The sequence below is a fragment of the Pelophylax lessonae genome, assembly GCF_965119305.1.
Source record: "Pelophylax lessonae genome assembly, chromosome: 2".
NCBI lineage: Eukaryota > Metazoa > Chordata > Amphibia > Anura > Ranidae > Pelophylax > Pelophylax lessonae.
The window spans coordinates 670,891,045-670,916,503 of NC_138769.1; the positions used below are offsets into that span (position 1 = coordinate 670,891,045).

The 25,459-nt window shown below is 42.0% G+C and overlaps 1 protein-coding gene across 1 annotated transcript in view; it reads right to left on the reverse strand.

The window, feature by feature from the left end:
* LOC309545254 (stromelysin-1-like) overlaps nt 1-25,155 on the reverse strand; it is a 76,057-nt gene extending 50,902 nt beyond the window's left edge. The window contains exons 1-4 of the mRNA XM_082244391.1: nt 24,815-25,155; nt 10,624-10,853; nt 3,506-3,654; nt 2,715-2,840 (exon numbers count right to left, since the gene is read on the reverse strand). Of these exons, the coding sequence (XP_082100517.1) occupies nt 2,715-2,840; nt 3,506-3,654; nt 10,624-10,853; nt 24,815-24,979 (670 nt within the window). The 5' untranslated portion in view covers nt 24,980-25,155. The remainder of the gene's footprint in view (nt 1-2,714; nt 2,841-3,505; nt 3,655-10,623; nt 10,854-24,814) is intronic.
* Nucleotides 25,156-25,459: the final 304 nt, after the last annotated feature.

The window sequence follows — 25,459 nt, forward strand, 5'->3', positions numbered from 1 at the left end:
TTTGCTATTTTTTGGGTCCGGCGAGCGTTGTAAAGGGGGGCTCAAAGATTCCGATAAGCCCCCACCCGCAAACCCTGACAACCACAGCCCAGAGTTGTCGGGAAGAGGCCCTTGTCCCTATCCTCCCCCCCTTTCCTTGCCTGCCCAGCTGCATGCTCAAATGCATGCTCGAATAAGGGTCTGGGTTGGATTTTGGGGGGGGGACCCCCACGTTTTTTTTTAATTTGGCCTGGAGTTATCCTTTAAATTTTTTTTATTCTGTCAGAGCGTTCCCCTTAACCACTAAAATACAGGGCACTTTCGCCCCCTTCCTACCCAGACCAATTTTCAGCTTTCAGTGCTCATTGGCATCTATAGGAGATCTTGGTCAGCTTGGCATGGCACTGCTCCCTGTTTTTAACATTGACGTCTATGGGAAATATTGGTCAGTTTGGCATGGCACTGCTCCCTGTCTTTAACATTGATGTCTACAGGAAATATTGGTCAGCTTGGCATGGCACTGCTCCCAAACTATAAGTGACAGGGACACAAAACTTGGGGAGCACTGAGAGGGGACCCAGGACTTCAACATATCCATACATTGGAGTGGAGCATGCCTGTATACTACACTGACTGCACTAATCTGACTGAACTCACTATCCACTAACTACCTGCTTAATCTCTACTTTTTAACACACTATACATGGCTGCTGTGTAAGCTGCAGCCTTATATAGTGTGGGGCGTGGACTTAGCCCCTGAGCCATGATTAGACAAAGGCACCCTGTCTTTGGCCAATCATGGCTCTGACAGAACATTGTGCTGTGATTGGCCAAAGCATATAGGCCAGGTGCATTCTTTGGTCGATCATCAGCAAAAAAATGCACTTCTATGGCTCAGTGCATTATGGGGCGCTCATCGGCAGGCAAACTTCCTGCTGAGCTCCCCATTTGTTTGTGTGTTCTGTGAACACACGAACAGCTGATGTTCAAGTAGAACTTATGTTCGACTCGAACACAGAGCCCATCCATATTTACCATGATAATGGAACAGTGACACCTACTGGAAGATATGGAATACTAAGTGACTGAGTACTGTCCGTGATACTTTTTGTGTTTTTGTATTTGCATAAAATTTCACAATTCAGGACAAGCTTTTGGGGTGTATCCCTTTCTTCTAAAGGGCCAAGCAGTACTAATACACAAGTTTTAGCAGAATGTTAAGTAAGACAATCTCTAAGAAAAAAATAAAAATAAAACACTACACTGGGATAGTACTCAAGTGTAATGCTAAGGAAAGAGTAGCATTATACTCTCCGTGTGTCCAAATAATTTTTTTTTCTGTACATTAGCAAGCTTCAAATGCATATATAACCATTTGTATTACTTTACTGGATCTAAGGATAATTGGATGTAGACATGTATGTATTTAGAGTATATACATCATAAATACAGTTGCCCTTATCATAACTTGGTTTTGTACCAATCTAATTACTGATTATTATGATGACCAGCTATTTAATGGGCATACAGGAGGGTTTTTGTAGAGTATGGTATTTAAGATCACCAAGGTTTCTAAAGTACAGTATATCTTTGTACAGTAAATAATAGAAAAATGTGTATAATAAACAATCAGAGACAGTCTCTTTTCTCTTTTTCTTGCTTTGTTTGAGATAATTTTAGCAACTTTGGGTTTGCAGTGTCCTTTAGAACTTTACAAAGAAAAGAAATGCAGCTTTGATTGAATAATGATAACTTCAAACCACACCAGGAATAAATACATTTTTTATTCATACTTAACTTTAAAATCCATTTCTTGAAGTACATCACAGGACACAGAGCCATAAATCTTAACATATGGGTTATATAGCCACCTATAGGGGAAGGACCCTGGCAACCAATCAGAATTGATGACCCCCTATATAACTCCTCCCCTCCCGAAGCTTCCCAGGACAGTCGTAACAATAGCAGACTTTTCTGAAAATGCTGCCTAATGACAGCCACCTTCATGTCTAGCAAAGGCTAGTTCAGATTCTTTAGGCCCAAGCTCAGGCCCCTAGTTTCTCTCAGCAACTCCCTCTACACACAGCAAGCCTGGGGAGCAAAACTCTTCCCTGATATACACACATCATCACCAGGCAGGTCCTGAGAGGCAAAAACCATTCTAGAAAGTTTCTCCAAATATTCATCGCCCTCTCTAGACCAGGGGTCGCCAACCTTTGGTCCGTGGTCCACAAGAACGTTTATGTGGTTCCCAGGGGTTCTGCCTCAAATCAACATTGTGGCAGGTGTATACCACCCAATGCTGTTTCCAGTGTTCCTCCCAATGTGCGCTGACAGTCAAATTATGTCTCCTCTGTAGTTCTGGCTCCTCTGAACTCAGAGGGAGGCACTAGGAGTAGTGCAGAGAGTGGGAGGTGAAGAAGGAGGGGGCTTCCAATGGCATCACTGATCAAAGACTGTGGGAGGGAACATGAAGTTCGAGCACATGGCTGAATAAGGAGGTGAGATCCAATGCTGACTAGAGCGCATGTGTGTAGAAGGCATGTAAATTAATGTTAGTGGTCTGTGGGATTCAAAATTGAAAGTTTAGTGGCTAAGATTTGTGACTAATGCTCTAGACCACATCACCGCCTAGTGACCATGCAGGGTAAAATAAATATTCATAACCTGAAACATTATATCCTACTCAATCTTACTAGTGACTACAACTAGGAAAAGAACGAGATTACTCTCACCTTTGCCACTCAGTGTCCAATTCTCATCTTCATCAAAATGAGTATCCCCACCGACATCTTGACCTGGTGCAAAAGCATGGGCCAAAACGCCCAATGGTCCATCAAATGGAAAGAAATCCCCATGGGCTGCAGAGAGATGTCAGTCAGTATGCATCTTGTCAAAATGTAAAGATATTTTTCTCTTACCCAGTGGAGAACATTCTGTTTCTTATATTCCTAAAGATGGATTCTCAGATGCATGGTAAAGATAGAACACACACACCTCTCTCTCCTGAATATCAATAAAAACCCAAAACCCAAACCTATCCAGAACTAGAAAAAATGTTTTTGGCTTGATGTTCACTATAAAGTTCCAAGGCACACATTAGTGGCAAACACGAGGCCACACATAAGAACAATTTTACCTTGTAAACATCAAGGCATATCAAATCAAAGGGCAACTAAAAATGTGAAGGTGAAGTTTGGTTGTGACAAAATCATTTGCTTATTCTATTGTAAAGGAGGCTTCATTCACAAAATGAATGCAGAGATAGCAAACATGATGGTTTAACAGTTTTAATTTTCCCATAACATAGTTTTGGCTTGTAGTTTCTTGAAATCTGTAGTAAATTGATTGTCTGTAGGCCTGGAACATCAATGAAACAGGGGCTTAGCAATTCTGCACAGGGATCACATACTATTATGCTTAATATGTATATGTAACACTAAATCATCCATTCATGGGAAATGCTTGTTAACAGAAAAGGTTTATTGACCAGTTTCCCTTCGCATGGGTACTCCCCTGCTCTTACATTTAGATCCAAATGAAATCATGATGTCAGCTTCGCCACTGTAAGCCTGAATAAATTGCAAAGGTGTGACCTCACTCCATAGCCTCAGAGCATGAGCCACAGCATAATCCACCTCCAATTTGGTGATATCTGGTGTGTAGTTGACAATTCTAAAAAAAAAAAAAAAATAATAATAAAAAAAGATTAAAGACATTTAGATAACTGTACTATACAAATGCATAGTTCATGTCAGGGGTGCTCAACCTTTTGAAGAGCAAGGGCCACTTAAGAGATTTGGTAACCAGTCGCGGGCAACAATGAAATGTAATGGTTCTGAATTTTGGTGTACTGTGACTTAAAGAGACCATTACCACAGATTACATAGATATATCTGGCAGGACCAGGACAAGATCGGTGGAGCATTGTCCTATTGCAATCAAAAGGCACACTTGATTACTCATTAGGGTGAGAGTTCTGCGAGCACATAGATGTCACAAGGAGGTGGTAGCACACCAATAGTCTTCACATTATCACGCAGGAATTGATTTTTTTAAAGAAAGTGGATTGCACATGTTATACCACCATTGGAGAATGAACTATTATACATTTTAACATACTAAATGCACTCTAATATGGACTGCACTATTACTATGCACTGTAAATGTGATTCATTTCTGATTTATTTATCTGATCTATATTTGATATACAGTATCTCACAAAAGTGAGTACACCCCTCGCATTTTTGTAAATATTTTATTATATCTTTTCATGTGACAACTAGGGATGATCGAACGGTTCGGGTCGACCATCGGTTCGACCCGAACATTGACTGTTCGAAATTCGGCCGAATTCCGAACTTTTTGTTGAAAAAGTTTGGAATTCGGCAACCAGAACCGACCAAAATGCAATGGGACAGGAACTGGGCTTTAAAAGCCCGTGATTGGACCAGAACCATCGGTAAAAGCCAATTGAGGGGGCAGGAGGATGCTAGGAATGTGATTGGAGTGACTAGGGGGTCCAGAGGCCAATCAGTAGTGAATACGCCCCCTAGTATATAAGATAGCCCCGCCAAATCTCTAGCATTGTAATTCAGGGATGTGGAGGAGAGTGGAAGCAGCTCTGTTACTCCTGCTTCAAGTGTCATTTAGCAATTATTAGTGTGAGGAAAGGGATATCTAGTGTAGTTAGGGTACTATTTTCCACTATAGTTAGATTTAATAATCTAGTTTCTGTAGGGAAAGTGTTAAGTGTCAGGGTGACTGTAGTGTAGTGTAGGGTTAACTGACTCTGACTGCTATGGCAGGGTGACCAAACCCTTCCATGTCAGGGTGACCGCCATAGAAAAAAGATTGTTTCTATTAGAATTGCAGTAGAGCAGGATAGTGGCTTCGCTACTTTCACACCTGGCCGTTTTTGTTGCAGGTGTTTATTGGGCTTTTTTGTGGACGTCTTTGGAGGCAGGCACGACATCTGAACTTCTGTGTAGGGGTATATATACACACACACATGTATGTATATATACACATATATAGGTGTGAAAGTAGCAGAACCATATGCCTGTGCTAATGAAATTATGTGCAGGCATAGGGCTTCGCTCCTATCACACCTATATGTGTGTATGTGTATAAATACATATATATGTGTGTGTATATATACCCCTATACAGAAGTTCAGATGTTATGCCTGCCTCCAAAGACGCCCAAAAAATGCCCAAAAAAAATGCCTGCAACAACACACCTGGGCGTTTTTGTTGCAGGCGTTTTTTGGGCATTTTTGGGCGTCTTTGTAGGCAGGCATGACATCTGAACTTCTGTGTAGGGGTATATATATACACACACACATGTGTGTGTATATATACACATACACATATATAGGTGTGAAAGTAGCAGAACCCTATGCCTGCACTAATGAAATTATTTGCAGGCACAGGGCTTTGCTCCTATCACACCTATATGTTTATAAATACATATATGTGTGTGTGTATATATACCCCTATACAGAAGTTCAGATGTTATGCCTGCCTCCAAAGACGCCCAAAAAATGCCCGAAAAAAAACCCTGCAACAACACACCTGGGCGTTTTTGTTGCAGGCGTTTTTTTGGGCATTTTTTGGGCGTCTTTGGAGGCAGGCATAACATCTGAACTTCTGTGTAGGGGTATATATATATATATACACACACACATGTGTGTATATATACACATACACATATATAGGTGTGAAAGTAGCAGAACCCTATGCCTGCGCTAATGGAATTATTTGCAGGCACAGGGCTTCGCTCCTATCACACCTATATGTGTATAAATACATATATGTGTGTGTGTATATATACCCCTATACAGAAGTTCAGATGTTATGCCTGCCTCCAAAGACGCCCAAAAAATGCCCGAAAAAAACCCCTGCAACAACACACCTGGGCGTTTTTGTTGCAGGCGTTTTTTTGGGCATTTTTTGGGCGACTTTGGAGGCAGGCATAACATCTGAACTTCTGTGTAGGGGTATATATACACACACACACATGTATGTGTATATACACATACACATATATAGGTGTGAAAGTAGCATAACCCTATGCCTGCGCTAATGAAATTATTTGCAGGCATAGGGCTTCGCTCCTATCACACCTATATGTGTGTATGTGTATAAATACATATATGTGTGTGTGTATATATACCCCTATACAGAAGTTCAGATGTTATGCCTGCCTCCAAAGACGCCCAAAAAATACCCAAAAAAACGCCTGCAACAACACACCTGGGCGTTTTTGTTGCAGGTGTTTTTTTGGGCATTTTTTGGGCATCTTTGGAGGCAGGCATAACATCTGAACTTCTGTATAGGGGTATATATACACACACACTTATATGTATTTATACACATACACACATATAGGTGTCATAGGAGCGAAGCCCTATGCCTGCATATAATTTCATTAGCGCAGGCATAGGGTTCTGCTACTTTCACACCTATATATGTGTATGTGTATAAATACATATATGTGTGTGTTTATATATACCCCTACACAGAAGTTCAGATGTTATGCCTGCCTCCAAAGACGTCCACAAAAAAGCCCAATAAACGCCTGCAACAAAAACGGCCGGGTGTGAAAATAGCGGAGCCACTATCCTGCTCTACTGCAATTCTAATACAAACAATCTTTTTTTTTCTGGTTCTGGACATGCTACAGAGCTGAAACTTCACAGGTACACTTTCTACACCCCCCAGACACCAAATCCAAAGAAATCGAATTTTGTTTTTTTTTCAATCATTTTTTCAATAATTAGCTCTCTATCAAAAATGACAATTTTTAAGAACTTTTTTTTGTGTGATTAATAGTCCCTGGGGCATGACCCAGAACCCTAGGCACTTTTTAGGGGCATTTATTGGGTTTTAGGGCTTCAAAATGGTGTTTTTTGATTACCGAAGTTCGGGTCCCATTGATTTCAATGGGGTTCTGAAATCTGGGCCGAACTTTCGGGAAGTTCGGGTGTTCTGGTCGAACCGAACTTTTCAAAAGTTCGATCATCCCTAGTGACAACACTGAAGAAATGACAATGTAAAGTAGTTAGTGTACAGCTTGTATAACAGTGTGAATTTGCTGTCTACTCAAAATAACATAACACACAGCCATTAATGTCTAAACCGCTGGCAACCAAAGTGAGTACACCCCTAAGTGAAAATGTCCAAATTGGGCCCAATTAGCCACTTTCCCTCCCCGGTGTCATGTGACTCGTTAGTGTTACAAGGCCTCAGTTATGAATGGGGAGCAGGAGTGTTAAATTTGGTGTTTTCACTCTCACTCTCTCATACTGGTCACTGGAAGTTACACATGGCACCTCATGGCAAAGAACTCTCTGAGAATCTGAAAAAAAGAATTGTTGCTCTACATGATAGCATAGGCTAGAAGAAGATTGCCAAGACCCTGAACTGAGCTGCAGCACGGTGGCCAGGATCATACAGCGGTTTGTTTACCAGGAAAGGTTCCACTCAGAACAGGCCTTGCCATGGTCGACCAAAGATGTTGAGTGCACGTGCTCAGAGTCATATCCAGAGGTTGTCTTTGGGAAATAGACATATGAGTGCTTCCAGCATTGCTGGAGAGGTTGAAGGGGTGGGGGGTAAGCCTGTCAGTGCTCAGACCATACACTGCACACTGCATCAAATTGGTCTGCGTGGCTGTCGTCCCAGAAGGAAGCCTCTTCTAAAGATGATGCACAAGAAAGCCCACAAACAGTTTGCTTATGAATTGCAGACTAAGGACATAGATTACTGGAACCATGTCCCTTGGTCTGATGAGACCAAGATAAACGTATTTGGTTCAGATGGTATCAAGCGTGTGTGGCGGCAACTAGGTGAGGAGTACAAAGACAAGGGTGTCTTGCCTACAGTCAAGCATGGTGGTGGGATTGTCATAGTCTGGGGCTGCAGGAGTGCTGCCAGCACTGGGGAACCATGAATGCCAACATGTAATGTGTACACGTACTGTGACATACTGAAGCAGAGCCTGATCCCCTCCCTTCGGAGACTGGACCACAGGGCAGTATTCCAACATGATAACGACCCCGAACACCTCCAAGACAACCACTGCCTTGCTAAAGAATCTGAGGGTAAAGGTGATGGACTGGCCAAGCATGTCTCCAGAGCTAAACCCTACTGAGCATCTGCGGAGCATCCTTAAACAGAAGGTGGAGGAGAGAAAGGTCTCTAACATCCACCAGCTCCGTGATGTCGTCATGGAGGAGTGGAAGAAAACTCCAGTGACAACCTGTGTGGTGAACTCCATGCCCAAGAGGGTTAAGGCAGTGCTGGAAAATAATGGTGGCCACACAAAATATTGACACTTTGGGCCCAATTTGGACATTTTCACCTAGGAGTGTACTCACTTTTGTTGCCAGCAGTTTAGACATTAATAGCTGTGTGTTGAGTTATTTTGAGGGAACAGCAAGTTTACACTGTTTTACAAGCTGTACACTCATTACTTTACATTGTAGCAAAGTGTCATTTCTTCAGTGTTGTCACATGAAAAGTTATAATAAAATATTTACAAAAATATGAGGGGTGTTCTCACTTTTGTGAGATATTGTATAACACAGGTTATTGATTGATGTTATTTAACGTATGTATTGATTCATTAGAGAACTTGAGCAACACCATTTACATTTATACGGTTCCTGTATATGCCACTCCTCCTGTCCAAGTGATAGGGAGGGGTGAGGTCAGTGGTTGGGGGTGTGTGGTAAAAACAAGTCTCAACTATGAGGTTTTACAGCCCCCCAAACTGCAAATGTAAACAAGCCCTTACTGTCCTGAGCCCCCTATAAGGCTGCTTTCACACTGATGCGCTGCCATTTACCCGCAGTGCGGGTGCAGCTGAGTGCACCTGCACCTTTCCTTTGGGTTAGCGGCTCTTTGCCATAGATTTCTATTATATCTTGCAGGTGTGGTGCACTTTCTGAAAGCTCACCAAAACTCCTGCATTTAGTGTGAGGTCAAGGGCCACATTAAAGGGGCTCCATGGGCCACAGGTTGAGCACTCCTGGTTTATATGATCATTTAAAATTGTGATTACTGTGTCTACCATCTTAACAGTAAGAACTTTATTTTTTTCCTCCAGAATAATAATAATTGCAATAGTTGCAGATTTGTACCTGCATTTGTGGTGCACTAAAATAAAGGTGGCATTTAAAAAAAGAAAAAAAAAAAGTGTCCTGAATCCTTCATTAGCCTCCTAACTCTCTTAAAGCTCCATTAAAGCAAAACTCAAGGAAAACTGAAAAATGCACAAATTATATATATACGTCAGTGGGGAGTTCATAAAGGGTGTTGTAGAGTTCCTTAGACCTCCACACTGATGGAAGTTATGTGAGGTAAGGAGCAGATGAATGCCACCAACTCTCTTGATCACAGAACACATTGTAGTCTGTGAAAAGAGTACAAGAAGAACTTTTATAAACCGCTAAAGTACAGAACAAGCAACCAGCTATAAGAACTTTACTGCAGCTGCAATAGTAAGCTTCAGTGTCGGAAGTAAGCTGCTTACTGTGGTGGACTGGATTCATGATAGTATGTTTTTAACCAAAGGGAGCAGCAGCTAGATACAGGACAACACTCAATGGAGGCATTTCATTTTTACAAAGCAACTGTTGAAATATTGTTTTTCCCACAGTTGAAAAGTATTTGTGGGGGGGCGTGGCCGGACCGGGCATGTGAGTGGACTCAGCTCACGGAGCTCCCGTCATTTATCCTTAAAATAGATCCTTTTCCCGGCCGGATTGCCCTATTCCGTGGACTGCTTCTTCTCAGGGGATCCCCCTGAGTCCATCGACGCCTTTTGCTCCCAGATGAGTACCTGCAATCCGGAGGTCCCAGGTCGTGGGTAGAGCTCCGCTCCGCTGGCTTCCAATCCCTTGCCATCCTGCCTCTGCCTGCAATCATCGGGCTCCAGCTCGCCTCCAGGAGGCTTGGTATCATCCCTGCATAGGAATCCTGCCTTTATTTTTTGCGGAGGACCGCACTTTGTGGAGATCCGGATTGAGGCCTAGTCGCTGGTGGAAGCCGCGGCCTTTCCTACCGCGGGCGGCCGATCGCGGAGGCGCCTGGGCGGACTTGGATCGGCTGCACTCCATCCCTTGCCCGCTGCTCTCCCTGGACTGTCCCTTGTCCTAGGCTCTTCCTGACACCCTGCATGTCCAGATCGGGCGCTGCTATGACCCGTGGGAGCAAGCAGAAGGACGGCTCTGTCCCTGGCTCGGCCGGTCAAGATGGCGCCGGGGGGACTCCGCAGCACTCATCCCGCGGCCCTGACAGGCAGAAAGATACAGGTACGAAGCCCAAAACAGTGCGTGCGGGGGGAAAAGACAGCGCTGGTGACATTCTGTTGTACGCAAAAAAGTTGTGTGACATCTCGGGACCCAGTGAAGTGGACTCTGTACCCCTGACAGGAAAAGTATTTGTGGCCAGAGTTCAGTTTCACATTGCAGCTGGAGATTTTGTATCCACTTTAGCACAAGCCCCATAGTGAGATTATATGTACTGTATGTGTATAGGAAATGTTTTTAATATTTTGGTTTCAGCAAATGGAAGACCATCAGCCCATCCGTCAACTGCACAGCCTCAAATCGGAGCCATTTTGCCACTAACATACCTGTAGGTAAGCGTTGTCTTCTCCCACTTTGGTTTTCCTGGAAAGTGGCTGAATCTGTGCACATCTGGCACTCCACACCGGGGTTTTAGCATAACCTCCATTGTCTCCTTGTCTATTTTACCAGTGACTTGAAGGCCAAAAAATGACTGCATGGCCCTGATTTTTTCCTCCATTGGGTTAGACATTCTTTTCCTCACAGGAATATCACTGTAAAACTGATCTATGTAATCCTAATAAATAAAGAGCACAAGCATTTGAACATTTAAAAAAAAGTACAAATATTTGTTTTCATAATTTTACTATGATTAATGTGCACATGTCGCTTAGTAATAGACCTAGCAGGGCCATATTTATCACACAGCCCTATAGGGAGATGCGAAAAGCAGCACCAACGTACAACCTTTCTTATTTGTGTTGTACTGTATTTTTTGCCTAATGTAGTCAGTTAGTCACCCTTTCACACTTTAGAGTTAGTCCAGAAGAAGAAGACATAGAGAGAAAAGGTGTAGGGTAGCTGTAGAGAGAAGTCATGGATGCTTGGTGGTTCAAGATCTGTAAAGTCATCTTCCCTCTTTGCAGATTGATGGTAGCCCTAATGTACTGTATACATTATTGTGCTTTGCCCATGCTTCCCCACCACATCATTCAGAAGCATGAAGTAAACGAAGCCCATATAGGTGCCTTATGGCTAAGGATTTGCTTTCTACGCCCATGTAAAAGGCAGGGTAGCAGTACCAATTTTAGTAGCAATTTTTCTTGCAATGCCAACTAAATGCCAACAATGCCACTAAAATTTAACTTTTGGAACCTGATAAGTAAAGTCGCTATGGCTCTTGGAATAACTAAACCTAAGCCGATTAACTACACTACAATTAACTACAGGCCAAGTAACTACAGACAGGTTGGACAACAAAAAAACAAAAACAAAGAAAAGATTTGATTCCCCCTTCAATACTGAGTGTGGTAAAGGGGGAATCCCTCCCACCTAGCTACTGTATTCTGATGGTGGGGGGAATTCCCCACCATCAGAATACAATGATTAGGGTTGCCAGCTATAGTACTGATTGGGCAAAAAAAAGACAGGCTAGTTGTACTGGAGTCGATGGAGAGATCAACTTCTGTTCAACCAGCCTGACTATGGAATGTTTGAAATTCAGCTGGTCCCTGCTTAACCGGTCAAATTTCGATCCATCTATGGTCAGCCTAAGAGTTTAATAAAAGACCAGATAGGATAGTTTTTGCTAGAAAACAATATTTTAGCCAATAGACAGCATGGATTCACAAAAGACTGAAATTGTCATGTAAATCTGATTTCTTTTAAGAAGGAAACAACAACTTAGACAAAGGAGTTGCTGCAGGTCTAGTATACTTGGATTTTGCAAAAACATTTGGCACAGTTCCCCCCACACGGCTAACGTGTAATGTAAAGTCTACAAGCCTAGAAAATGCAGTATATAAATAGATAGAAAACTGGATAAAAGACCATTGTCAGAGAGTGATTAATGATTCATACTCTGAATGGTGTTGGTTTGGAATACCGTCCTTACAGGACATCTCTAACTTAAAAGCCGACCTCAATGCACTATTTAATTTAATTGTGGCAAATGAAGTTTAATGTTAATAAATGTAAAGTTATGCACTAGGGGGCTAAGAATATGCATGCATTATACATAGTAGGGGGGGTGCAAGGGGGGGGATCCATAGTGGAGAAGGATCTGGGTGTTCTGGTAGAGCATAAGCTGAGTAATGGCATGCAATGCCAAGCTGCGGTTTCCAAAGCAAGCAAAGTCCTTTCTTGTATTAAGAGAGGTATAGACTCCAAAGAGAGAGATATAGTTTTGCCCCTGTACAAATCATTAGTAAGACCTCACCTGGAATATGCTGTTCACTTTTGGGGGCCAGTTCTCAAAAAGGATATCGGGGAACTGGAGAAAGTGCAGAGAAGAGTAACCAAACTGATAAAAGGCATGGAGGAGTTCAGCTATAAGGAAGGATTGAAGTAACTGAATTTATTCTCTCTTGGGAAGAGGAGATAAGGGGGGATGTGATCAACATATATAAACACATAAGGGGTCCATATAGTGAACTTGGTGTTGAGTTATTCACTTTAAGGTCATCACAGAAGACAAGGGGGCACTGCACTTTATACATCTATAGGAAAAGAGATTTCATCCACATAAGGAAAGGTTTTTTCACAAATGTAGAATAGACTCCCTCCAGGAGTGGTTCTGGCCAGCTCAGTAGATTCCTCAAAAAAAGGCCTGGATTCTTTCCTAGGTGTACATAAAATAAACAGGTACTAATGTTTACAGGTAAAGTTAATCCAGGGAATATCATATTGCCTCTTGGGGGATCGGGAAGGATTTTTTTCCCCTGCTGTAGCAAATTGGATCATGCTATGTTGCGGTTTTTCACCTTCCTCTGGATCAACTCTGGGTATAGGATTGTGTATATAGGATTGTATGGTTGTGTTTTCTTTTTGTTTTTTGTTTTTTATTGGATGAGCTAGAAGATGAACTTGATAAAAGTTATGCACTTGAGGGCTAGAAATATACCAAGCTGCAGTTTTTAAGGTAGAAAAATACTTTCTTGTACTAAAAGAGGTATAGACTCCGGAAAGAGAGAGACATCATGCGCGTACATGAGCCATTGTTGTACTGTACGTGCGTATACATGGGTACAGATGTGTAAACACAAGTATGCAGTGAATTACTGCACTCCAATGTAACATTTTCTTTTTTTGTCTTACAGCTCTGTATTTATCATTGATCTTAAAGCAGCTATGTGCATTGTTTCATAGACAACTATGCATGGATATTCAGATTAGTAAAAAAAAAACTGCCAATTTTTTTACTCCAATGTGCATGAGGCTTTAGTGTAATAGGTTAAAACTTTTTTGTGAATAAATAAAAGTATTGCACTATCATACAAAGCAGGATAGAGAGCATGTAAGCCATAATTTCAAAGTAGTGACAGCATACAGTATGATACCTGGCGCATTCCTGAGCAGGACAATTACCACTTATTCTGTTCACTGAATAGACTGAACCTGACAACTGAAGGCCATAGACCTGATCCCCACTTTGGACCCTATGTGACATGCTCTACCACCTTCTTGCTTTGGGAATGTAATACTTTCATTCTTAAGTAAAAAAAAGTGTTTTGCGTATCATGCTATGCCAGTGCGCTTTTTGCTTCTCTTCTATTGTGTACATTTGAAGAAATGCCCTTCTCTGTAGCATGAAGCAGCAAGGAATAGCTGTTGACACATAAGCTCTTCCATCAGCACCAAAAATGGTTTAAAATTATATATCTGGAAAACAACAGAACGTGAAAGGCAATCTCTGAAAAGTAAGGGAATATCTTTCCTAGGCAGTTGTCGCCCAAACAGGATTTTCCTTTTGTTCTTTGTATGATGAAAATGTAAAGTTTTTGTACTTTTTCTCACTTTCAGTTCTGCTGATAATAATCACCACCAGGCCTTGCATTGATTCCACACCGTTACAGTGGAGGTACTGTGTTCTATTTCTGTTTGTTTTTCCACTGGCTAAGCCAGAGTGGATCTATATTGTAGATTAAGATATGCCTTCTCTGTACACCTTCTACATTGTTTTGTGTACTAGGTAGTGATTGGTATGTTTTGTATTAATGTATGCTTTGTTAAAAAACAATAAAAAGATTTTTCCAAAGGAAAAAATAACAACCAGGCCAAATAGTGAGAATAAATCTCCCCAGTAGGAACACAGACCTATAGACACAGCTTGGACCAATGTAACTGTGTATATACCATACCTGTAGGGCTCCTCTAGAATATGGAAATCAATGGAGTAGACACCGCTAGCGAGAACACAGACCCATAGACACAGCTTGGACCAATGTAACTTTATATATACCATACCTGTGGGCCCCTCTAGAATCTGGAAATCACTGGAGTAGACACCGCTACTCCAGTGATCTCCACTAGTTTTTGGGTCACATGGCAAGCGAATGCCTTGCTAACACAGGAGGTTGGCTGCCCAGCGAGGGCCCCATTCAGAGATGGCTTCACATTTTCTCAATGAATGTAAAGCATTTCCTGATTGGACAAGGTGGAGGGTGTGATATCACTGCCCAACCTTTCCATCTCATCCAAACAGGAAAACACTTTGCACTCATTGCAAAGCAATCTATAATTTTTACAAAAAAATTAAAAAAGACCAAACATTTTGAAAAAAAAAAAAGTTTTTCTTAGTTTCTGTTAAAATTTTTTTGTAAATACGTGATTTTCTCCTTCACTGATGTGCACTGATGAGACTGCATTGATAGGCTGCACTGATGGGCACTGATGAGATGACACTGAAGGGCACTGATGAGTAGGGAATAATATGCAGTACTATCACGCTGTCAATGTGAGTAGAGGAATGCATATAACCGGCATTTCCATGTTTACATATGATCACCAGTGATTGGACACAGCTGATCACATGGGTAAAGAGCCTCGTCATCAGCTCTTTACCAAGATCAGTGAGGCGCTATGTCCCAGGGACACAGCACACCGCCAATCGCTGCGCGCTCTGGCGGCACGCAAGCACTGAGAGAGTGGGACAACGTCATATGATGTCTATCCCATACACAGCCACCACCCCACCAGGGTCCCCATTCCAATATGGCTGGACACCACGATACTCGTAATCCCCAGCACCAGCCTGAGCATCCACCCCTAGATCCCCACTTGGACAGTACTACTACTACTACTACTACTAATTTATGAAAGCAAAATCAAGTAATACACTTCTTTAAAAATGAATAATGGGCAAAAGAAATTGTAAAATGGCGGGACTTAGACATCCGCCGTGATATATGCCCATATAGAATTTTAAAAATGGTGACCGGAACAGTTCCGGCTCCGCCAACATAAATAACACGTCACATCCTTGTATGGTAATTCCCTGAGGAAGTCACGTGGTATTCGTGTAGTAACGCGTAGGAGGAAATACCCGGAAGTGACGTGACGGAGCGGGACGGAGATCCCCGAATACTCTACACAGACAGCAGCGGTTTTAAATGTGAGTTGGCTATATATTTTATCCTAATAAAAGTTTGATATACTGCACCATGATGGTCCCATTATTTATATGAGCCTGAAGGCACAGTGCATACCGTTAAGAAAGCGAGGAAGGACCCTAGGAAATCCCCATAAGAAATCGGTGCTGACGAATCCCCAGGAGAGAGGACTGAAAAAAACTAGGAGACACAAGGATCACCTCAGGAGGGAGTGGACGGCGTTGGAACAAAGGAGCCATAACCATAACCATTAATGTTCAAGTGATACTGGTGTATTACTGACCTCATTGAGGTGAGCATTTAGAACACCTAGAAGTGATTGCACTGAAAAGATCTGGGACACGAAGAGTTAAAAGGTGGAGGAAGAGTTTTATCCACCAAGGAGCACTATTATCATATTGGCTTGTTTTGCACAGAAGCTTTATTGGACACTATTAATACTTGTTTTATATAGATTATGTTATAGACATTTATTTTTACTGTATGATTGAATTTTATGAGAACAGGAATATTAGCAATCTCAACACTATACACAGAGGTATATTGATTTATGCACTGGTTCACTTTATATGATAAAAGTACTTTATAATTTATTATAATTAGAACACTAGCACTTTTGTAATTAGCAGTATAAAGATACGGATATCATTTGATGCACAATAATCACTTTGGAGCACGTACACTACCCTCCTCACCCTCTATACAGATAAATGGTCACATCAGCACTTTAAGATATGAATATCAAGGTAATTCACTGTTGAAGAAATATACATATATTGTTTTATTATTTTTTATGGATCAATAATGGAAGGAGGATTTTAGTATTTGTGATTTAAGAAGAGTGAATATATAACCATATTTTTATCTAAATTTCTGGTTGAGAAATTCCTAAAGCGCAGTACAACCCCCTTTCACACTATATGTTTAAACTGTTTTATTTGGTATCAGTTAATGTACTAGCAGCATTAGGGTGATTAGCGAAACCCTTCCAAGATAGCGCAGGAATCACATTTTACACATCAGCCACACAATTTTGCCTTACCCATAACTACTTTCTATTTGATGGCTACTACTACCTGCAAGTTCAAAGTACAGTCATGGGGGCAAATTTTGTCCCAAGCTTTGCCAACCTTACCATGGGTCTATGGGAACACCAATCCGTTTGGCACAACAACCCATTCTCCAGACCTTTTTTTTTTTTTTCGGCAGATACATCAATGATATTATCGTCATCTGGGACGGCCCCGCACACTGGTAGAGGACTTTGTCTCATACTGCAACTCCAACATGCTTGGGTTATCCTTCATGTCAGTTTGTGACCCCCACACCTAGCTTTCCTGAATCTAGAACTATGCCACACCAATACTCAGATATACGCTAAAAACTACATCAAATCCACTGCAATTCTTTACTTCATTTCCAAAGCTGTCACCACCCCAGATGGATCTCCAATATTCCGAAAAGCCAATTCTGCCGCCTCCGCCATAACTGTACATGTAACGAGGACTACATATCATCCGAAAAGCCAATTCTGCCGCCTCCACCATAACTGTACATGTAACGAGGACTACATATCACAGGGCCATCTGTTACATTAATACATTGAGCGCTGTAATTTCTAAGCCTTTGTTTCTAATTTTTAGGGACTCGTTAAGGACTGGAATAGTACCACTGGATTGGCGTAGGGCCAATGTGGTGCCTATATTTAAAAAGGGATCAAAGTCTTTGCCAAGTAACTATAGACCTGTTAGTTCAACTTCTATAGTCGGGAAGATATTGGAGAGTTTATTAAAAGACCACATAGATGAGTTCTTGCTGGAAAAAAATATTTTAAGCAACAGACAGCATGGATTCATGAGAGACAGAAGTTGTCAAACAGACCTGATTTCTTTTTATGAGGAGGTAAGTAAAACCCTGGACAGAGGGGTGGCTGTGGACGTAGTATACTTGGATTTTGCAAAAGCGTTTGACACAGTTCCCAACACACGGCTAATGTGTAAGGTAGTCTACAGGCTTGGAAAGATCGGTTTGTAATTGGATAGAAAATTGGCTAAAAAGATAGAATTCAGAGAGTAGTGGTTAATGATTCTTACTCTGAATGGTCTAAAGTTATCAGTGGTGTACCCCAAGGTTCAGTGTTGGGACCCTTACTTTTTAATATCTTTATAAATGATATAGGGTCTGGGATTAAAAGTACCATTTCAGTCTTTGCAGATGACACCAAGCTTTGCAGTGGAATAACTTCTTTACAGGATGTCTCCAACTTACAATCTGACCTCCAATGCACTGTTTCATTGGGCAACTATGTGGCAAATGGTTTAATGTTGATAAATGTAAAGTTATGCACTTGGGGGCTAAGAATATGCATGCATCATACATACTAGGTGGAGTAGAACTGGGGGAATCCATAGCGGAGAAGGATCTGGGTGTTCTGGTAGATCATAAGCTTAATAATAGCATGCAATGCCAAGCTGCTGTTTCCAAAGCAAGCAAAGTCCTTTCTTGTATTAACAGAGCCATGGACTCCAGAGAGAGGGAGGTATAATTTTGCCCCTGTACAAATCATTAGTAAGACCTCATCTGGAATATACAGTTCAGTTTTGGGCACCAGTTATTAAAAAGGATATTGGGTAACTGGAGAAAGTGCAGAGAAGGGCAACCAAACTGATAAGAGGCAGCTATGAGAAAAAATTAGAGGAACTGAATTTATTCTCTCTTGAGAAGAGGACATTAAGGAGGGGGATATGATCAACATGTATAAATACAGTGGGTACGGAAAGTATTCAGACCCCCTTAAATTTTTCACTCTTTGTTATATTGCAGCCATTTGCTAAAATCATTTAAGTTCATTCTTCTTCCTCATGAATGTACACATAGCACCCCATACTGACAGAAAAACACAGAATTGTTGACATTGTTGTAGATTTATTAAAAAAGAAAAACTGAAATATCACATGGTCCTAAGTATTCAGACCCTTTGCTCAGTATTTAGGACAAGGAAGCACTCTTTACGTCTAGAGGAAAACAGATTTCGTCTCCAAATATGTAAAGGTTTCTTCACCATAAGAGCTGTGAAAATGTGGAATAGACTCCCTCCAGAGGTGGTTCTGGCTAGCTCACTAGATTGCTTTAAAAAAGGCCTGGATTCTTTCCTAGGTGTACATAATATAAATGGGTACTAAAATTTTTTTTTAGGAAAAGTTGATCCAGGGAATATCCGATTGCCTCTCGGGGGATCAGGAAGGAATTTTTTCCCCTGCTGTAGCAAATTGGATCATGCTTTGCTGGGGTTTATTATCGCCTTCCTTTGGATCAACAGTGGGTATAGGATTGTGTATATGGGATTGTATGGTAGGGTTTTCAATACTGGTTTTTTTTTTTTTTTTTTATGGTTGAACCGGATGGACTTGTGTCTTTTTTCAACCTGACTAACTATGTAACCATGTAACATTGTTACTACATTTCTGGAAAAGGGATATCCAGCCTCCCTAGTCCAAGAGGCTTTTTCCACCTTCCTGACAAATCTCCCCACCACCAAAAAACAAAATGATTCGCAATCTCAAGTCACAAAATTCATCACTTCCAAACCCAACATAAAAGGACGGAACAGATCTTCCGGGAAACACTGGGGAATCCTCCTAGAAGGCCCACATCTAAAAAACTCTATCTCTGACATCCCCAAGATAACATACAGAAGAGCACGTAATATTAAGAGCAAGATATCCCTAAGCAGAATTCAATCTCAAATAAGCACTAAGAGCCGCTACCAAACGTTTTCCGACCTAAAAGGTATGTTCCAATGTAGAAAACTCAAATGCCTTACCTGTAAACATGTACAACACGGATCAAAATCATTTACTACATGTAGCACTTCCCCCTTGAGGGCTGCTGGATTTATCACCTTTCAGGTCCCCCTGGGTTACCGATACAAACTGCATACAGAATCTTAACACTTTACTTTCCGGCTCAGTCAATGATCAGTCTAGGGGTTGTTGTTTTTGATGTTTTATTTTATATGGGGATGGGAGAAGGGAAGAGTGGGATACTCCAAACTTGAACTATTCACAATGCTGAGGACCTCTATCTGAGAATGCAGCAAGGCCGCAGCTTCATCCTTCCACTATATGAATCTGAGGTAATGTTCTTTAAGCACTTATCTTCAGGGTTCGCTCCTATCACCCCCTTTCTATCCACCAGCTGACATCCTCCTCTGACTACTCCAGAATGGCCCCCTTCCTGGTCAGGCCCTTAGACACAATCCCCTTTACTCACAATACTGCTTTTTAGGTTCTCCAGTGTCTCAACTCCTCCTAGTCAGCTCTTCTGGACCTGGGTTCAGCTCCTCACTCCTGGCTCACCAGGCCGACTGCCTATGACCATACACCAACCACTGCAAAAGAGGACTCTGCTCACCAGCCAAAGACCCGGAGCACATGTGCTCCTGCCTTTTATACCACACCCCACAATGCACCGAGACAACCAGTCTGTGCCAATCACTGGGGATGTATCAAAGCCTGTGTACTCATTGGCCAGGTTTCCTCCACTGTCCAATGTGCCTCCCCCTTGGACCAGTGGGGACACTCCCCCAGACCACATGAATCACACACTGAGCACATTGAGCAGACCTAACTCACAGATCCTGCTCCCTGTTAAGCAGAGAGAAATATAGAATTTACCTGCTGCTTCTCTGATGGGCAGACAGAGCCAAAAACTATACTCACTCTCTAGCACCTACCTAGGAGGGTGCTAAATACAAAAGGTCAATCTTACTTACTAGAGGCTTTCTACACCTGCTCCACAGAGTTTGTAATTTATTGCTTGTCATGCCCATGTGCCCTCCTTTACGTGGGCCGCACCATTAGGACTCTACGGAAAAGCTTTGGAGAGCACCCACGCGTAGTGGAAGAAGGAAAGTATAAAAACTTAGTGTCCCTAGACACTTAAAAGAGTTTCATCAACAATCCTCCACAGGTCTCCATATCTGGGTCATAGAGTCCATCGCAAACAGTCTCCCTCGAGCGGAACGCTTCAAACGCCTCTGCGAGAGGGAGATATTTTGGACATACACCCTGGATGCCATGTCACCAGGGGGCATGAAAGAAGACCTAGAAATACAGTAAACACCCCCCCCCCCCCAACCACATTTCCTCCAGTTACTTAACTTCTACATATCCTCTTCTGCACCAAACTATGCCTATATATAATTCACCAATCCACTTTGCCATTCCCTCCCCAGGTATATACACATGTACATGTGTATGTAGGTATATACATATGTGTATATATATATATATACTGTATATATATATATATATATATATATATATATACATACATATGCATATACATACACACACAGTATCTCATAAAAGTACTACCCTCACATTTTTGTAAATATTTTATTATACCTTTTCATGTGACAACACTTAAGAAATGACACTTTGCTACAATGTAAAGTAGTGAGTGTACAGCTTGTATAACAGTGTAAATTTGCTGTCCCCTTAAAATAACTCAACACACAGCCATTAATGTCTAGACTGCTGGCAACAAAAGTGAGTAAACCCCTAAGTGGAAATGTCCAAATTGGGCCCAAAGTGTCAATATTTTGTGTGGCCACCATTATTTTCCAGCGCAGCCTTAACCCTCTTGAGCATGGAGTTCACCAGAGCTTCACAGGTTGCCACTGGAGTCCTCATCCACTTCTCCATGATGACATCACTTAGCTGGTGGATGTTAGAGACCTTGCACTCCTCCACCTTTCCGTTTGAGGATGCCCCACAGATGCTCAATAGGGTATAGGTCTGGAGACATGCTTGGCCAGTCCATCAACTTTACCCCCAGCTTCTTTAGCAAGGCAGTGGTAGTCTTGGGTGTGTTTGGGGTCGTTATGATGTTGGAATACTGCCCTGCAGCCCAGTCTCCGAAGGGAGGGTATCATGCTCTGCTTCAGTATGTCACAGTACATGTTGGCATTCATGGTTCCCTTAACGAACTGTAGCTCCCCAGTGCCGGCAGCACTCATGCAGCCCAAGACCATGACACTCCCACCACCATGTTTGACTGTAGGCAAGATGCACTTGTCTTTGTACTCCTCACCTGGTCGCCGCCCCACACGCTTGACACCATCTGAACCAAATAAGTTTTACTTGGTGTCATCAGACCACAGGACATGGTTCCAGTAATTTATGTCCTTAGTCTGCTTGTCTTCAACAAACTGTTTGCGGGCTTTCTTGTGCACCATCTTTAGAAGAGGCTTCCTTCTGGGACGACAGCCATGCAGACTAATTTGATACAGTGTGTGGCATATAGTCTGAGCACTGACAGGTTAATCCCTCATCCCTTCAACCTCTGCAGTAACGCTGGAAACACTCATACATCTATTTTACAAAGACCACCTCTGGATATAACGCTGAGCACGTGCACTCAATTTCTTTGGTCGACCATGGCGAGGCCTATTCTGAGTGGAACCTGTCCTGTTAAACCACTGTATGGTCTTGGCCACTGTGCTGCAGCTCAGTTTCAGGGTCTTGGCAATCTTCTTATAGCCTAGGCCATCTTTATGTAGAGCAACATTTCTTTTTTTCAGATTCTCAGAGAATTCTTTGCCATGAGGTGCCATGTTGAACTTCCAGTGACCAGTATGAGAGAGTGAGAGCGATAACACCAATTTTAACATACCTGCTCCCCATTCACACCTGAAACCTTAAAACACTAACGAGTCGCATGACACCGGTGAGGGAAATTGGCTAATTGGGCCCAATTTGGACATGTTCACTTAGGGGTGTACTCACTTTTGTTGCCAGTGGTTTAGACATTAATGGCTGTGTGTTGAGTTATTTTGAGGGGACAGCTAATTTACACTGTTATACAAGCTGTACACTCACTACTTTACATTGTAGGAAAGTGTAATTTCTTCAGTGTTGTCACATATAAAGATATAATAAAATATTTACAAAAATGTGAGGGGTGTAATCACTTTTGTGAGATACTGTATATGTATGAATATGTATATATGTGTATGTATATAGGGATACATATAAATATAGCTCATAAGTACTGTAATGTATAGTGTTCCTGACTTTATATCGTCCATTTACCTTACAAGACCCTTATGGTCAACTACACCCATATAAAGAGCCACCAGTAGTGAGTATGTGTACAGATACCTCCATTCAGTAGAACTCTATATAATTAATTTATGGTATTTTAGCTATAGCCCTTTTATCTACACAAAATTGTTTTTTTACTCCTTCCAGTCTCCATATGTATATAGACAATACTAAAACTATTATAAGTTATTTTACAACTTTTTATAACATCTATACATCTTTACATTTGGCCATACATATTCCTTTAAGTAGGCTTTATTCCTTTGACTTTTAAACTACTCCCCCCAAATATGTATTTTATAATTAGACTCTATCTGCAGCATCTTTTTCCAAATGTACCATGCACTCATGTACTTTACTTTCTCGTGGCTGCCACTGGCTCTGGATTTTGTGGAGGGTAGATGGAGCCGGTGTGCTGGGACTTGCTATCCGCCGACGCTACTTAACCAGAGCAAAGATGGCTGAGCGGGAGGCCTGATGAAGGGGCACGCATGCTCCGAACGCGCACCGCTGACTCCAGGCTACAACACACTCTCTGCTACGGCTCTACCTCCCATAGGAGACACCTGGCTTCCTCCTTCCACCCACTGACCCGAAGCCCCAGAATCTAATGGCGCTGCCGGCTACATGACACACAGAGGACCCCAGCCTTCTACCAAGATGGATCGGCAGGATGATGAGGACTATTAAACGCCTTTACTCCCCCGCTATTTTGTAGGTGCATCTAATAAAGTTTATTCCCTGTTACTGGTTCCTACTGCACTTAGATCAGCGCTGCTTTCTTCGTGTTTATTCCCAGAACGAGAGAGACACCTTGCGCCAATCAATTGTCAATACAGTGGGCAGGAGGTGATTAAAAAGAAGTCTAGGAATTCAAAAAACCAAACACACATACTCCCCTAGATGGCTGCAGCATCATTCCCATGCTGCAGCTATCTCCCGCTGGCTTTATACTGAGACCTGAGCAATCAAAGATTGCTAGGTTCTTGGGTATGTTCTTAGAATAGAGCAGTGACTGTCAGTCACCACTCTGCCCCCCCCCCCCCAGCACTCACTGGGAGGTAGAAGGGGTGGGAGCAGTTGGCTCAGACTTTCAGCAGCACGCTGAGAGACTAAACCAGCTGCTGGTCAGGCATCTGAGCGGATCTCAACATTACTGTCAGGATCCCTGCAGAGCCTGGACTGGCTCTGTGATGTCAGCCTGCTGCAGACTAAACATTGGTCACAGGAGTGCAGAGCTAATGAACTCCTGTGATCCACAGGAGCAGTATGGCCAAAAGAGCTTTGGCTATGCTTCTCCTTTAAATACGGAAACCCAGTCACTAAATTCTAATACTGTATAAGCTGTAAGATGTTATTGCAAAAGTAATTTTATATCTTTTTAAATCTGCAGCTTTTAGTAAAAAAAAATACCCTTAACCCTGCTGCCATGAAGGTCTTTGTTTAGGCACTTAATTTATAGGGTGATGACGCTTTGTGCCTTTCTTCTAAACTGCGCTCCTGTACCAACACCTCGTTACACAGACTTTAGATTTGGAATACAAGTGGCTATTTCAACACAAATTATGCACACACAGTCTACTGTTGTCAGCATCAGTGAACTCATTCTGAGAAATACCATGCAGCCATTGCTGCAGCGCAAATGCACAGGGAATGGCTAAAAAGAAGCTGCAGGCCATCAGAAGCACTAAAAAGATATAAAAAAAAGTGAAAACAAGTATTACATTTACAAAATGGAAATTGTTCTTAAAACATAATGCTTTAGAACAGTGGTCCTCAACCCTGGTCCTCAGGGCCCACTAACAGGCCAAGTTTGCAAGATAACTGGAATCCATCCCAGGTGATATAATTTGCTGCTCAGTGATTGCAGTACTCTAGTCTGCATCTCCCTAAGGTAATACTTAAAATCTGGCCTGTTAGTGGGCCCTGAGGACCGGAGTTGAGGACCACTGCTTTAGAAAACTAAATGTGATTTAGTTAGGGTTTACCTGTACTTTAGGAAACTAGGCGTATCGCAGATATGCCCTTTGCATAGTTACCTGTGCTTTCTTCAAGTCGTTTTCTGTTAGGTCCTCGGTAGTTACATCTTCAATTACTGATTCTACCCATTCATCGGGTCCAAATAGATCTTCATCTAGTTGAACAAGCTCAGCCTCATAGACCTGAATCAGCAGAATATGTATGAAAATCCATAATAGAACCATCCTGCACTCTCAGCTCAGTCCCTCTAATATGCCTTTTTTTGGGAAAGCGTTTATTTTTGATCATGCTGCGTAGCGTGTCAAAGCATCCTATGTAATGTAAACACTGGCACGGCTTGTTTAATGTTGCATTGTAAATGATTGCAGCCCCTCAGGCAAGCATTCTTTCACTGTTCTTTGGAACATTCAGAGGCCTCAAGGGAGACATTCCCAGCAAAATTACAAAAAGCTTTGTGGTTATTATCAGGCTGGAATGGAAATGGAAGTGATTAAGCATTGCCCCAGGCATGAATTGGCCTGTGCTCAACTTTCTTTGCATACAGTGACGCAACTTTGTTTGAAAGAAACGTATTCCTGGAATGCCTGGGATGAAGAAGAAATAATGCAGGAGAGGGAGATGATGGATTACGACATATTTATCATACAATTCTGCAGACCTAAAAGAATATCAACTTTAAAATGTTGCCCAAAGCATAAAGGGGC